Source organism: Meles meles, chromosome 11, assembly GCF_922984935.1.
Source record: "Meles meles chromosome 11, mMelMel3.1 paternal haplotype, whole genome shotgun sequence".
NCBI classification, from domain to species: domain Eukaryota; kingdom Metazoa; phylum Chordata; class Mammalia; order Carnivora; family Mustelidae; genus Meles; species Meles meles.
In genome coordinates, this window is record NC_060076.1 from 33,318,873 (window position 1) to 33,333,786 (window position 14,914).

At 48.8% G+C, this 14,914-nt stretch overlaps 1 protein-coding gene across 4 annotated transcripts in view; it reads left to right on the forward strand.

Moving 5' to 3' along the window:
- LOC123952878 (TBC1 domain family member 2A) overlaps window positions 1–14,914 on the forward strand; it is a 107,786-nt gene that overhangs the window by 76,612 nt on the left and 16,260 nt on the right. For 3 of the 4 annotated variants that reach the window (XM_046022493.1, XM_046022495.1, XM_046022496.1), the window contains one exon: window positions 6,557–6,757. In XM_046022493.1, coding sequence (XP_045878449.1) covers window positions 6,557–6,757 — 201 coding nt within the window. Of the gene's footprint in view, window positions 1–6,556; window positions 6,758–7,297; window positions 8,143–14,914 lie in introns of those variants that run through there. The other variant, XM_046022494.1, reaches the window with a different exon arrangement.

The following is a 14,914-nucleotide window of genomic DNA, read 5'->3' on the forward strand; positions in this document are numbered from 1 at the left end:
AGGGGGGTCCCACACCCAGTGATCTGATGTCCCTGATGCTCATGTGCCTTCGAAGTTGCAGCCCGCGGCCCCGTGCTTTAGCAGGCTAAGATCACGCCATCTCCCACCTTCCTGCCCTCGGCCATGTCCCTGGGAGGCGTCCACAGGCGCAGAGCGGTGACGGCACTGCCCATCCCCCGCCCCTGCACCCCGGTGTCAGCACAGGGCCTGGCCCAGAAGAAGCAGTGCGCCAACAGCAGATGAAGCTTGCTGACTGAATTAAGGCAGCTTCACCGTCCTTGACAAACCTTGTGTTCTTCTGCTTTGAAAGTGCCCTGCTCTGGTTCAGGATGTTGGGCTCTTCAGGAAGCGCGTTCTAGGGCCTTCTCTTTCAATGAGCGGTTGCCGGAGTCAAGGTGACAAGTGACTCAGAATCGTTGTTTGTGCATCAGGTAACAGTTTTCTGGAGACCTCTGAGGTTGGTGGGGGGCCCAACTTGCCCCTCTTTGCCCAGGACTTTCCCAGGCATTCCCCATTTTAGCATCAGGAGTACGTCCCCCAGCTCTTCTCCCCACATCCTGGGCGTGACCCCCCCCTGCTTCTGTGGAGAGCGTCAAGGCCTCTTCTCTCTCTGAAGGAAAGAAGAAAACTAAGCCAGTGGGTGAGACCCTGAGGCCCCAGGTCCCCGGCTCCCACTGTGTCACTACAGACCCTGTTGCTGGCCCGTGGAAGGCAAAAATAGAGATTATGCCAAGAAGTGACAAATAAACCAGGGCCTGGCCTCAGATGAGCAGAAACTGGATAAAATTCTCACTAGCAGGAAGTCACTAAGACCTGTGGTTTCTTCTTTCCGCCTGGTGAGAAAGGAAGCCTCCGTGGGAATGGCTGTTAAGCAGAGACGCCTGTGGAGAGCAGGGCGCCTTGACCTCACTTGGGCCTTGCTTCCTGATCCAGGTGTCCTGCCTCCTTCAGGGGTGGATCAGAGGCCCTGATAAGGATTCAGGATGAAAGAAAAAGAAGATTTCCTGTCAAGTTTGGAGCCAAGGTCAGAATCGGGATAAGCCCTATGATGGATAATAGTTTGGTCAGGGATTGGAGTCAAGGTGAGGGACCCACCCATAATTAGGTGTTTGTTAACTCTTGGTCTTTGTAGATCACCTTCAGAGTATTCTCTTTTCTTACCATAGTCTTTTTCTTTTTCTCTTTTTTTTTTTAAGATTTTGATTTTTATTTATTTGACAGAGATCACAAGTAGGCAGAGAGAGGAGGAAGCAGGCTCCCTGCTGAGCAGAGAGCCCAATGTGGGGCTGGATCCCAGGACCCTGAGATCAGGACCTGAGCCAAAGGCAAAGGCTTTAACCCACTGAGCCACCCAGGCACCCCTTTTTTCATTTTTGTAAGCCTAGGAAACCATGGTTCTAATTCCTCTCTGTTAACTGCATTGACCTAAGCATGGTGATTTTTGACCTTCTCCCGAGGCACGAGCACAGGGCAGGTCTTAAGAGAACAAATAACACTGCAAATCTTCCATGAGGAACCACAAACTTACAAAGGGATCATAGTAGCCAGCAGCGCCAGACCCCTACACATGCCTGAGTCTAATGCTAAATTAGGTCAAGTCACACTTTCCCTGAGGCCAGGAACAGGCAATTAATGAATAATCCATAATGCTAGTTTGTGCCACACCCAGTTCACCCCGCAGCTAACCCTTGTCCTGCAGTGAAGCCTGGTTGGGCTGGGAAGACAGGCCCTTGGGGGGCCCAGCAGGAAAGGGGTGTGTGTGTGTGTGTGTGTGTGTGTGTGTGTGTGTGTCCCACACATCAGAGAGGAAGGCGTAGCAGGAAGAGGGGCCTCTGGGACAAGCCTTGGCTTCTGCTTCCCACCTCCCATTGCTCCTGTTAGTGTGATCGTGGTCAAGTCACTTCCCCAGCACCTCAGTTTTGCCCTCAAGTGGGACAAGAGCCTGCTCCTACCTGACAAGGGATCTGGCAGGGATGGGACAGACAGCAGCCATTCTCCTGTCAGGCATTAAGAAATAAACTCAATGGGATGTTAAAACCCAGAGATGACTAATCTTTTGGGGGGAGGGAAGCAGAGAATTTGCAGCTCACAAAGCCTAATCCCGTGGTATCAGGCCTGCTAAACACGCATGGGGATAGCAGCCGCACAAGCCACCCCACCCCCCACTTTGTGCCCCAGCGAGCCAGCCTGCCACACCTAAGAAGGCATGCTGTGGCTTTGATGTGGGCCCACTGGATGGCACCAGGCAGGATGGGACTGGTGGCATGGGCTAAACCTGGCCCAGATCGGCTGTTCTGGCCCAGCCCATGGGCGAGGGCCCTCCAGGTCCCAAGGGCCCACTGCAGTCCACATTTCCAGGCAAGTGCCTGCTCGTGGGGGAAATAAAATCCATTCTCTGAATTGCTGAGTCCCTAAATTCATTTATGCACGGATAACACCCATGCACGCCCAGATGCAACTGAACACCCAAAGAGACGCCCATGTGCATGCACACCCATGCATATGATGAATGCCGCACTCATGCACACATTTGCACAGACTTCACCCACGTATATGGGTGCACACTCCCATACTGCGGGCAGAGGGAGAGACGGCTAGGCTTGGCCCCATCCCCCACTTCTGCACGTTTCCGTCTGAGGCAGCAGGTCTGGAAGAACTTTGCCAGGGGAGATAAGGCGCCCGGGGTGGGGTAGGGTGGAGTAGAGTGGGGAGTGGAGTTGGGGGCAAGGGGACAGAAGCTCGTGAACACAGTTTTAGCTTTCTGTCGCTGTTCCACAGTCATTGGCTTCAACAGTGGAAGCAAAGAGCCCTCTTTCCAGAAGGTGTCCACCTAGCTTCCTGAGCCTTGTTTTACTTTTCTGTAAAGTGGGAGTGAGAACGGTCGTGATGCCTCTGCTTCCGGGCTGAGGCGAGATCAAGCATGTGATGGGTAGGAACGAGGCTTCTCATCACAGTCATTCTCTGCGGGAACCTGGAGCAGGAGGCTGGTGGGGCGGAGCTGGCTTCAGCCCTCAGCTCCAGCTTGCTCGCTGTGTGACCTCGCGTGGGATTCTCCTTTGCTTCTCTGCCTCAACTTCTCTGCCTCTGTACTGGGGAGCAAGGTAGCACCTACCTGTTAAGTCCATACAGGGAAGCACGGGGAATGGCACGTTGCAAGCACCCCGAAAACTATGAGTTGTCATTGCTGTGGAGTGACTGAGCTGAAGGAGAGTCCTTGCCCAGGCCTCTTGAGGCCCCTCACCCTGGGCAGGGAGCCATCCCTCAGGTGTGGGGCCCAGCGCCAGGCTGTGAAGGGAGAGCACCAGGGGTAGCAGGAGGGGCCCAGACGGGTGATGCCGCTTAGGTCAAGGTGATTTCTGCAGCCACCACCGGCCCTCTTACCCCACTGCCCACAGCACTTGACACAAACGCCAGCTTATCCCCCCGCCTTGCTTTTCCACTGACCTGTCCCCCTTCTCTGTCCCCTCTGCCCTGCTTCAGCAGGTGATCCTCACCTATCACCTGTTCCATGCTGTCTTGCTCTTGGAAATCAAGGGAATCCACCCAAAAGTGAGCTCAGTTCCTCGACCTCTGTTGGAATCCCTGCAGCAGCTCTGCCTTGCCCTGAGAGTTTAAGTTCTTTTCCATGACTCCTGAGGTGATCTGGGTCCTACCTCCCTGCCCACCTCTCCCGCTGGGTTCCTGTGCTCCAGACACACCGAGCATAGGTGGCCGTCGCCAGGCTACCACTGGTTGGGGCTGCGCGGGGCAGGGTGTTGGGACGGATAGACTGCCCTCTGAGACAAACGGCCCCTCTTGCTCAGTGGTTCGCTCTGCCGGTTTATGTCTCTGTCACGCGGTATGTCCAACATTTGCTGCTGCTGAAGGTGAGGCAGAGTTGGGGGGCTTGGAGCTGAGCCTGCTGCCTTGCCCCCTGCTTACCTACCCTCAGCCCCGGCCCAAGGCAGCTCCTCGGCTGCCATGGAATGACCAGGAGCCTAGGGACATGTTGGTCCTTGCTCTTCTTTTGTAAGAAGGTCCCCAGGACCCATTTCCCTCAGGACCCAGTGCAGAGAAAAGACGGGCTACGCCTAGCACGTCTTATATCTTCCACACACTGATTAAATCCCTTTCCGACTTGGTTTCCGTTATCGAATTGGTCACTGGGAGGCTCAGACCCACGTCGGAGGAGCACCCCCACTGTGTGGAGGGCCTGACAGCACACATTCAGTAGCTCAGCTCCCCCGAATATCGGGTGACCTCTCTGTCCCTGCATTTTCCCTCTGTCCCCATTGCCTCGCCGTGGCTTTTCCGTGTGCTTCTATCTTGCGTGCTCTCCACTTCTGTAAGGCTTCTTACATCCTTTCTGGGACCGGATGGACGTCAATTAGTCTCTCCCTGCATTCTGGGCGGCTTCCTGGAGCTCTAGCAAATGTATCTCCTAAAAAGAGAGTTGAAATGTCTGAGCTACGCAGGACAGATCTGTCCCAGGAGGCTGGTGGGCTTCCTGGGGAGGGTTTGGCAGACCCACAGTCACTGTGACCTCTTTTTTTTTTTTTAAGATTTTATTTATTTATTTAACAGAGAGAGAGATCCCAAGTAGGCAGAGAGAAAGGGGGAAGCAGGCTCCCCACTGAGCAGAGAGCCCGACACGGGGCTCAATCCCAGGACCCTGAGATCATGACCTGAGCGGAAGGCAGAGGCTTAACCACTGAGCCACCCAGGCACTCCCACCGTGACCTCTTGAGGTCAACAGTCTAATCTTGTGCGTTTGAACTTAACCACAGAGCAGATGCTAACCCTGGGGGTGCCCGGCCAAACATACCTCCCCTTGGGAAGTTCCTAGAGCTTGGGGGTGAGCAGAGCTCTGTGCTGGGCACTCCTGCAGCAGAGCCCCGGGCCTTTCTCTGAAGAACCTGCCAGTGGCAGAGGAGATGAGCCCTGACACCAGACGCAGGAATCAAGGCAGGCAGTGTCAGAGCCCTGAGGGCAGATTGGAGACACAGCTGGTGGGGGTAGAAGAGAGGAGAGAGCTCTGCTACCTGAGGTGGCAAGGAAGATTCTGGAGGAGGGCCTGGGTGCTGGGGAAGGGAGGGTTTGGACTTGTGGAGATGGGTACAGGGGTTACTGGGAAGGGCAGGCCAAGCAGAGGGGGAGGACAAGGGACTGGAAATGCAAGAGCAGGTACAGAGGAAGCTGGGAGGTTCTTTATCTAGAAAGTACCTTTTAAAAGATGAGCAAGAAAAGGTGCATCTTGGAATATCAGAGGGGAACCTCACAGGCTGGCTTTGGCATTTGTCCTGTAGCACAGCAGTCAATCCAGAGTATCCAAGGGTGAGGAATACAGCTAGGCTTGGTGTCCAGAAGGCTCTCCCTCGCCTAGATGAGGAACATGGACGGGCAGACCCAGTGGGCTCAGAGCCTGGGATCAGGGGTTTGACCCAGGCTGCAGCAGGGCTGAAAGGCCACATGTGTTTGGCCACTCATGAAGCTGAGACCCTCTTCTGCCATCCATGGCCTAGCCGTGCTCACCCCTCCGGCTTTTGCTCTCTTCATTCCCATCGTCCCATCTCCATGTTTGTGTGTATGTATATATATGTAATTTTTCCTTTCTCACATTTCCTTGCTAATATTACAAAACCACATGTAATTCCTCAAACATTCCATGTTTCCTTCTCTCTCAGGGCCTTTGCTCAGGCTGTTCCATCTGCTGGGACTTCTTCCTCCCCCGGCCTTACCTTTTTCCCTACCAACATGGCCAACTCCTACTCACCCTTCAAATCACAGCTCTCTTGTCATTTCCTCTGGGAAGCCCTCCCAGACTGTCATGTACTAACCTTTATTATTATCTGTAGTACACCAGATCCCAGTGACCCAGCTTCCCACAGGACTCTTCACTCCTCTAAGGTGGGCTCAGGCTTACTCTCTCCAAACCCCCGGTGCCAGGTACAGGGCCTCATCACACAGTGGCGCTCAGTAACTAGAATGAACAAATATGGGGCCGAATGAGGAGCTAGGGAAGCTCAAGATGCTTGGACGATAATCATGGTAGTAATTATGACTGTAGATCAAGGGACCTGTGATTTAGTCCTCACAACAAGCCTGTGAGACAGATGATTTTGTGATCCTCATTTTACAGATGGGAAAACTGAGGCCGAAGAAGTTAAGTCACTTGCTCACCCAGCCAGTAAGAGGCAGAGCTGGAATTGGAGCCCAGGCAGGCTGGGTCCAGAGGACACAGTGTGACCCACATCACTGGGCTGGAGTCGGGTGGGCCGATAGGAAATGGGAGTTTTCTCTCTGGTGTTTCTGCCCTCTGGATCGACAGATGAAGAGATGACAAGCAAGCAGGTCGGGGATAATCATACACCATCTTACCAGAGCCACAGAAGTCGCCACAATGACATCCTGTTCATTTGCTTGCTCTTGATAGCACCCTGTCCACATAGAACCGACCGCTGCCCTGGTCCTGCCCTGGTCCTGCCCTGGTCCTGCCCTCTCCAGGGGGGCTCCCCATGTGTCGCGCTGTCAGCGCCATGAGCCTCACATCCCCCCTTGTCCTGTTTGTTTCCCACAGATGTCATGGCATTCCCAGTACCGGAGCTCCAAGTTTCGCCACGTCTTTGGCAAACCAGCCAGCAAGGAGAACTGCTACGACTCGGTTCCCATCACCCACAGCGTCCAAGACAATCACTTCTGCGCTGTGAACCCCTGTTTCATTGCGGTTGTGACTGAGTGCTCCTGTGGGGGGGCCTTCTTCGTCATTCCCTTGAACCAGGTAAGGCCACTGGCTAAGCTTCGGGCCCACACAGCCCTCTGGAGGCAGTGCAGACAGCGGAAGTAGAAAGAGCCTGGGTTTCTGGTCTCACGTGTGGCTTCAAATCCTAACCCTGCCTCTTACCAACCACATGCTCTTGAGTTCTTTCACTTCTTTGAGCCTTGGTTTCCTCATTGGGAAAAAAAGATACGTATCCTGGGATTTCTGCTTTTAGCAGTTGCCTAGCTACTCCCAAGACCTGTCTTCCACCCCACAGCAAAATAGCTCACTCCTGAATCAAGTATAATTTATAATGCATTGCCGGGCTCACAAGACATTGGGGAAATCACCAAAGCCACCTCCCCTCCCCAACAAAAAGAAGCAAATCTTGAGTCAGCAGTCTGAGAGAGGGAAGCGGGAAGCGAACGGAAAGCAGTGGCTTGTCCTGTAGGCAAAGGTTACCAGTATAGGTTACACTATATGCAATTGCTGATGTTTCAGTCTTTTTTAACCCCAAAGGGTTAGTTTCATATAACTTAACCTAACGGCAGACCTTTTCAGGATGCCAGCCGAGCCTGAGTCAGCTCAAGGCAGAACGTCCAAAGGGACTAGCGGGATGCCGGGTACTAGTGCGTCTGGTACCCAGCAGAGCCAGACAGGGAGTGTCCCCAGAGGAAAGCATCCTGCATGTGGACAGAACTCCTACAGAGTGAGGTCAGGCATGTGAGCCACCATGAATGAGCGTCAGCTGAAACAAGGAACAACAGGCTTAAACACCCCCTTCCCCGCCCCCCGACGAAGGACTTCAGAAGTTAAAATCATAAACACAAAATGGAATCTCATACACCGGGTTTTCTGGTCCGCATGGAACTGAATTAGAAATCAGTTACAAAAGATAAATTTTAAATCCCCCTTGAGGAGTATCTCACCAGCGGCCCACAACGAGATACCACCACGACCACCAGATCGGCGAACATGTGAAGAGCTAGGAATCGTGAGTGGTGGTGAGGATGTAGAGCCTCGTAAACTCTCAGACGCTTCTGGTGACAGGGTGAACTCCTCGCCTGTGTTTTGGAACCACGTGTGGCAGTTTCTAGTAGAGAGGAAAATACACACACCCTGCGACCCCGAGATTCCGCTGCGAGGTATGTCCATGCAGTGTTTCTGTGCGCAGTGACGACACTGTGTAGCAGTGTGGTTCATATTGTTATCGAACTGCAAAAACTCAAATATCCAAAGAATTACATGAATAAATCGTGATGTATCCATACTAGGGAGCATACATAATCATGAAAAGGAAACAACATACATACATAACACAACATGGATGAATCTTTTTTTCTTTTAAAGATTTTATTTATTTAATTGACAGGGAGAGAGAGATCACAAGTAGGCAGAGAGGCAGGCGGGAGCAGGGGAGAGGCAAGCTCCCCACTGAGCAGAGAGCCTAATGCGGGTCTCAATCCCAGGACCCCGAGATCATGACCCAAGCCGAAGGCAGAGGCTTAACTGACTGAGCCACCCAGGCACCCTTTTTTTAAAGATTTATCTATTTTATTTTTTTAAATAATTTATTTATTTGACTGAGAGAGAGAGAGAGATCACAAGTAGGCAGAGAGGCAGGCAGAGAGAGAAGGGGAAGCAGGCTCCCCGCTGAGCAGAGAGCCCAATGTGGGACTTGATCCCAGGACCCTGGGATCACGACCTGAGCCAAAGGCAGAGGCTTAACCCACAGAGCCACCCAGGCTCCCCAAGATTTATCTGTTTTAGAGAGAGAGAGAGCAGGAGGACAGGCAGAGGGAGAGAGAATCTCAAGCAGACTCCGCACTGAGCACGCACGGCTCCCCACACAGAGCCTGACACAGGGCTCGATCTCATGATGCTGAGATCAGACCTGAGCTGAAGCCAAGAGTCGGGACGCTCAGCCGACTACACCCCCAGGTGCCCCAAACATGGGCGAATCCTAATTGACAGTTTTGAAGGAAAGATATCAAACAAATTACAAACTGTCTCATTCTATTTATGTAAAGATAGATACAGGCTAAATTAAACTCTACCTTAAGGGATGTATAAGTAAGTAGAAAAATTTTAAGGAAGAGCAAGCAAGAGACTATCCAGAAAACCAGGATAACTATCACTGCCTGAGGGAACGGGGAGTTATGATTGGAAAGGGTCCCATGGTGGGGGTTGGGGGGTCTCCTTTGTGTTGCTCATAATAGTTCATGCCTGGGAGGGTGGCAGATATATGGGTAATTTATTTTCCAGCAATTCGGTAAGCTGAACACTTATATTTTATGCCTTTTTTATATGCTACTTTCACAAGAGTGCATACATAAAGATGATACCGTAGAGTTCATGTGATTTTACAGGCCATTGCTGTATAACTTCCAAGGAACTGGTTATTTCAATCTTTTGCAAACATTTCTAGAGAATAGGAAAAGAGGGACGACTCCCCTCTTGTTCTGTGAGCCAGTGGAACCTTGATTCCAAAACCAGACAAGGACAGAACAAGAAAGGAAAATGACAGGCCAGCCTCACTCAAGATGTATGTAAAATGGCAGCAAACCGAATCTAGCCGTGAATTTAAAAAAAGATATATTCTAACCAAGTTGGATTTATTCCAGAAACTCAGGACAGTTTAATATTAATAAATCTATAAATGTAAATCATTATATTAACAAAGGAAAGGAGAAAGCCATATGGTCATCTCCATAAATGCAGGAAAAAAGCATTTGGTAAAGCTCAGTAACCATTCCTGATACAGATTCTTAGCAAATGAGGAAAAGAGAATTTCACTAACATAAGAAATAGAAGTTTTAAAACCTTTTGCTTTGATTCACCTGTCCTAACATTGTGCCAGGTTTACTCTTTATCTCTTTCTTGATTATCTTTCTCTCTGCATGCGTATTATGGTATTATGTATTGAAATTTTGTTTCTGATCCAGAATCCAACTGAGAATCGTTCATTATATTTAGTTGTCAAATCTCTTACTCTACTTTATTTCGTGATACTGACTTTTTTTTTTTAAATATTTTATTTATGGGGCGCCTGGGTGGCTCAGTGGGTTAAAGCCTCTGCCTTCCGCTCAGGTCATGATCTCAGGGTCCTGGGATCGAGCCCCACATCGGGCTCTCTGCTCAGCAGGAAGCCTGCTTCCTCCTCTCGCTCCGTCTGCCTCTCTGTCTACTTGTCTACTTGTGATTTCTGTCTGTCAGATAAATGAATGAAATCTTTAAAAAAAAATATATATATATATATATTATTTATTTGACAGAGAAATCACAACTAGGCAGAGAGGCAGGCAGAGAGAGAGGAGGAAGCAGGCTCCCCACGGAGCAGAGAGCCCAATGCGGGGCTCGATCCCAGGACCCTGGGATCATGACCTGAGCCGAAGGCAGAGGCTTTAACCCACTGAGCCACTCGGGTACCCCGTAATACTGACATTTTTAAGCAGCTAAAGAACAGCTGTTTTGCAGAACATTTTAAAATTTGGATTTTTGACATTTTTTTTCTCATAATGAGATATATAATATACATGTGGGGCAAGAATGTTAAACAAATGACACTGTATCCTCAGTTCATTATATCGTGTGACATGTTGTCAGTTTGTCCTATTATTGGTAATAATGGTGATATTTGATCTCCTTGTTAATGTGGTACAAACATTCATAAAGATGGAATGTTAGAAATAGCCATTTAGGGATGCCTGGGTGGCTCCGTCGTTAAGCATCTGCCTTTGGCTCAGGTCATGATCCTAGGGTCCTGGGATCAAGCCCTGAATGGGCTTCCTACTCAGCGGGCAGCCTGCTTCTCCCTCTCGGACTCCCCCTGCTTGTGTTCCCTCTCTCGCTGTGTCTCTCTCTGTCAAATAAATAAATAAAACCTTAAAAAAAAAAAAGAAGAAGAAGAAGAAAAAGAAATAGCCCTTTAAAATCAGCAGTGAGCTCAAGGTCCTAGCTGGCACCATAGGGCTGAAACACAAGTTAAAGATGTAAGGATTGGAAAGGAAGACATAAAACCACTCTTATTTATAGATTGATTGCATACATAGAAAACTCCCCAAAATATGTGGTCAAATTATTAGAAAAATAGTAAGAGCATTTGGAAGGTGGCTGGGACAAAAATTCAGGATACAAAAATGAATTGCATTTTCATATATCTAGAACACTTAGAATTTGTAAGCATTTACAGTGGAATAAAAGAAGATTGGATACAGAGGAATAAACAAGGCTTAAAAGGAGAAAATTACAGAGCATTCTTGAAAGACCAATGTTAAAGGTTAATATATGCTTCTACCTGTGATGAATTCAACTGCTCATTTCACTTCTCTGGCCATTACCTTTAGCCTAAAATCTTTGCTAATTTGATAGAGGAAAGAGAATATCTTGTTTTAACTTATGACTTAAAAAAAAAAAAATGAAAACCATTTTCCCACACATTTGCTAATCAGTCATTTCTTTTGTGACTGGTCTCTGTTGATTTACTTAGGGGCAAGACTTACTAATCTCATTAATTTGTATGTACTTATTTTAGATCAGAGATATTAATCCTTTGCCTACCATTCTTTTAATAAATATCATTTTTTTGTCTGTTGTTAAAAAAAAAAGAAACAATGTTAAAGATGACCCAAGTAAATGGAAATACGTACCATGTTCATGAATAGCCTCTCTTTCCCCCTCTCCTAAATCTTCCCAACATTCTTCTTTATAGGATATATTCCATAGCATATTCCTTTCTTAGGACACCATAACCTGATTACTTCACATTGGAGTCATTTGTGTTCTTCTGCTAGTACCTCCTAACCTACTTGGAATAGTTGGGGGTTGATGAGAGAACTGGTACTTTGTGTGTGTGTGTATGTATCTCACATTTTGGGCATGTGGTTGGTGCTCATAAATTTTCATTGATTGAACAAATTACCCAGGGTTTGTTCATCTGAATAAATATGGAGAACATCATTGGCAAAGGGAATGGCACCAGCCAAGGCGCGGAGGTGAGGCTGTACATGTGCCCAGGCAGTAATGCAGAGAACGGTCTGGCTGGAACAAATGAATGCTCTGTGTCGAAGAGGAGGAAGGGAAGTACCCTGGGGAAGTTGATTTGGGCCAGATGAGAAGGGTCTTGACTGCCAGGATGAGAAGTATGAACAGTATTCTAGAGCTGAGGTTTTTCAAGCTGGGGAGGGACAAGTGTAAAATGGGATTTCTGGAAAGACTTGAAGATCAGAGTTCAGAGGTTCCCTGGAGACAACCCATTTGACTTGTTTCTCTCACACTTTGGGAGCTTTTAAAAGATTCTACCCATCACACAGACTGTATTCGTAGTTAATTAATTAACATATTTTTCGGATTTTTATTACTCAGCCTCTTTCAGATCACAATTTCTAACTCAATGAACTATCGACTATAAATAGGTACTAACAACTGACTTAAGAAAATAAGTTGCTTTGATGAGATGGAGTGTGGACCTGGGTAGGGAAAGTGGACCTAGTTTAGAAAGATAGGATGAGGGGTGCCTGGGTGTCCCAGCTGGCTGAGCATCTACCTTCAGCTCAGGTCATGATCCCAGCATCAGGCCCTGCACTGGGCTCCCTGCTCAGCAGGGAGCCTGCTTCTCCCTATCTCTCTGCTGCTCCCCCATTTGTGCTTTGTCCTGCTCGCTCTCTCTGTCAAGTATATATATATTTTATATATATATATATATATATAAATATATATATATTATGTGTATATATATATACACACACACACTAAAAAAAAAAGAATAGAATGATCAGAGAAGAACTTTCTGAGAAAGCAACATTTGAGCAGAGATTCCCCCTTGAAGCTCTAGAAGGAGAGTGTTCGGCCGAATGAAAAGAAAGTGCAAAGGCCCTGAGGTAGGAACGGCTTTGGTGCAGGCCCTGGGTTTGGTGTGTTTGAGACACACATCGGTACAGATAGCTGCAGGGACAAGAGCAGTGGGAGGTAAGGTCAGAGAGGGGGCAGGGCTGGGACTAGAAAGGCACTGGAGGCCAGGGCAGGAGTCTGACCCTATTCTGAGTCCAGTGGGAAGCCACTGGAGGGTCAAAACTCATTTGTTCTGTGCAGCCTGATCCTAAGAAAAATATATGATTCCCTTTGGGCTTTTTGGTATATCGTAAAGAGCTCAAGGACACATGTTAATTGCTACCATCACAGACTCTCAGGGATCCAAGCACGCCAAGAGCTGGGCAAGCCACGAATCAGGGCTCACGCCTGCATGTCAGAACACAGATGCTGATTCAGCGGGTCTGAAGTGGGGCCAGGCACTTTGCATTCCAGCCAGCTCCAGACCTGAATTTCAAATAAACACCAAATAACTTTTATTTTTTTCTTTGTACTTAAACTTTTTTGTGTTGAGAGCATTGTAGATTCACATGCAATTATGAGACCTAACACATAGAGAGAGCTTCTGTGTACCCTCTGCCCAGCTCCCCCAACAGAAACATCTTGCAAGACTCGAGTCCAGTATCCAAACCAGGATATGGATGTAGATACAGTCTAGAAGCTGAGCACTGCCTCCAGCACAAAGATCCCTCCCACTGCTCTGCCAGGCTCCACCTCCGGCCTCTCCTCAACCCCTGACAACCACTTGTCTGTTCTCTTTTTCCAGCCTTGTGCCAGTTTAAGAATGTTGCGTAAATGGAACCATACAACGTGTGACCCTTTGGGCTTGACTTCTGTCATTCAGCATAATTCCCTGGAAACCCACCCAGGGATGGGTAATCCAGGATGGATCAATAGCTCCTCCTTTTTCTATTGCTGCAGAGTATTAAGCGGTGTGCAGACATTTGTTTGACCGGTCACCGCCGAAGGCCACCGCGATTGTTTCCAGTTTGGGGCTGTTAGGAATAAAGCTGCTCTAAACGTGCACGTACAGGTTTCTGTGGGGACCTGAGTAAGTCTCCTTTTCTCTGGGTGAATGTCCATGAATGCAATCTCTGGGTCCTAAAGTAGTTTCACATGTTTAGTTTCACTAGAAACTGCCATGCTCTTTTTTAGTATAAGTAAAATAGTGCGTGGAGCGTAGTTACACTAAAAAAATTATTTGTTATTTATCTGAAATTCACACATCCCTGGGCATCCTGTGTTTTTATTCGTCAGTTCTGGCCTCCCTCCTCCCAGGGGATGCAGATGCTGCTGGTTTGCAGTAGCTAAGCTCTAATCTGGTTCTTTTTATATTTACAAAAGAATTTCAAACACAAAAGTAGATAAAAGCAATCCTAGGAACCCTTGTATACCCAGATTCTAGAATTTTCAAGGCTTTGCTGCTCTTGCTTCATCCATCCTTTTTTTTTTCTGAAGCATTTTTTTTTAGATTTTATTTATTTATTTGCTTATTTATTTGGAGCATGCAAGAGCCCAGGGAGGGGCAGAGGGAGGGGAGAGAGTGAATTGGTCAGGCAGACTCCACACAGAGCCCAACATGGGGCTCCTGGGGCTCATGGGGCTTGATCCCACGACCCGGAGATCGTAACCTGAGCTGAAATCAAGAGTCAGCCGCTCAGCTGACTGAGCCACCCAGGTGCCCCTTCCTGAAGTATTTTGAAGCAAATCCTGGACGTTTTGTCATTATACCCCCATACACTTCAGGGTGCGGTTCTAAAAACTAGGCACATTTTCTGACGCCACCGCAGTGCCATTGATGGCAGCACTGACAAGAGCTCCGGTATCACCCGATTCCCAGTGCGTGTGGAGATACCCTTGATTGCTTTGTAAATGCCTCTTGGTGCTTGGTTCCTTTGAATCGGCGTCCAGAGAGGGGCACGCATCGCATTTGGTTGTTATTTTCTTGGGTAAACACATGCAGTGTGCACGCGTAGGCGCGGAGGGGAGAGGGAGAGGACACGCTTGCTGGGCCTTTGACACAGTGCGTCCCAGCGGACGGGCCTGCAGGGTTAGCATGGACAGTGCGTATGCTGATGCCTTCCTTAGCCCCTTAGCTTCCTTAGCGGGAAATACTGTCCCGCCGTGCAGATGAGGATTCTGTGGCTCAGCCCTGGGTGTGGCTGTGGAGCCTCGCTCTCATTTCACTGGCCTGCGTGCGGCTTCTCGGTTTGGGCTCTGGTTTCTAGGGGCTTCTCGTCGGTTACCAGGGATTCCATGCCAACCAGGCACAGAAAGGTGTCGCTGAACTAGTGACGTGAGAAGGAAGGG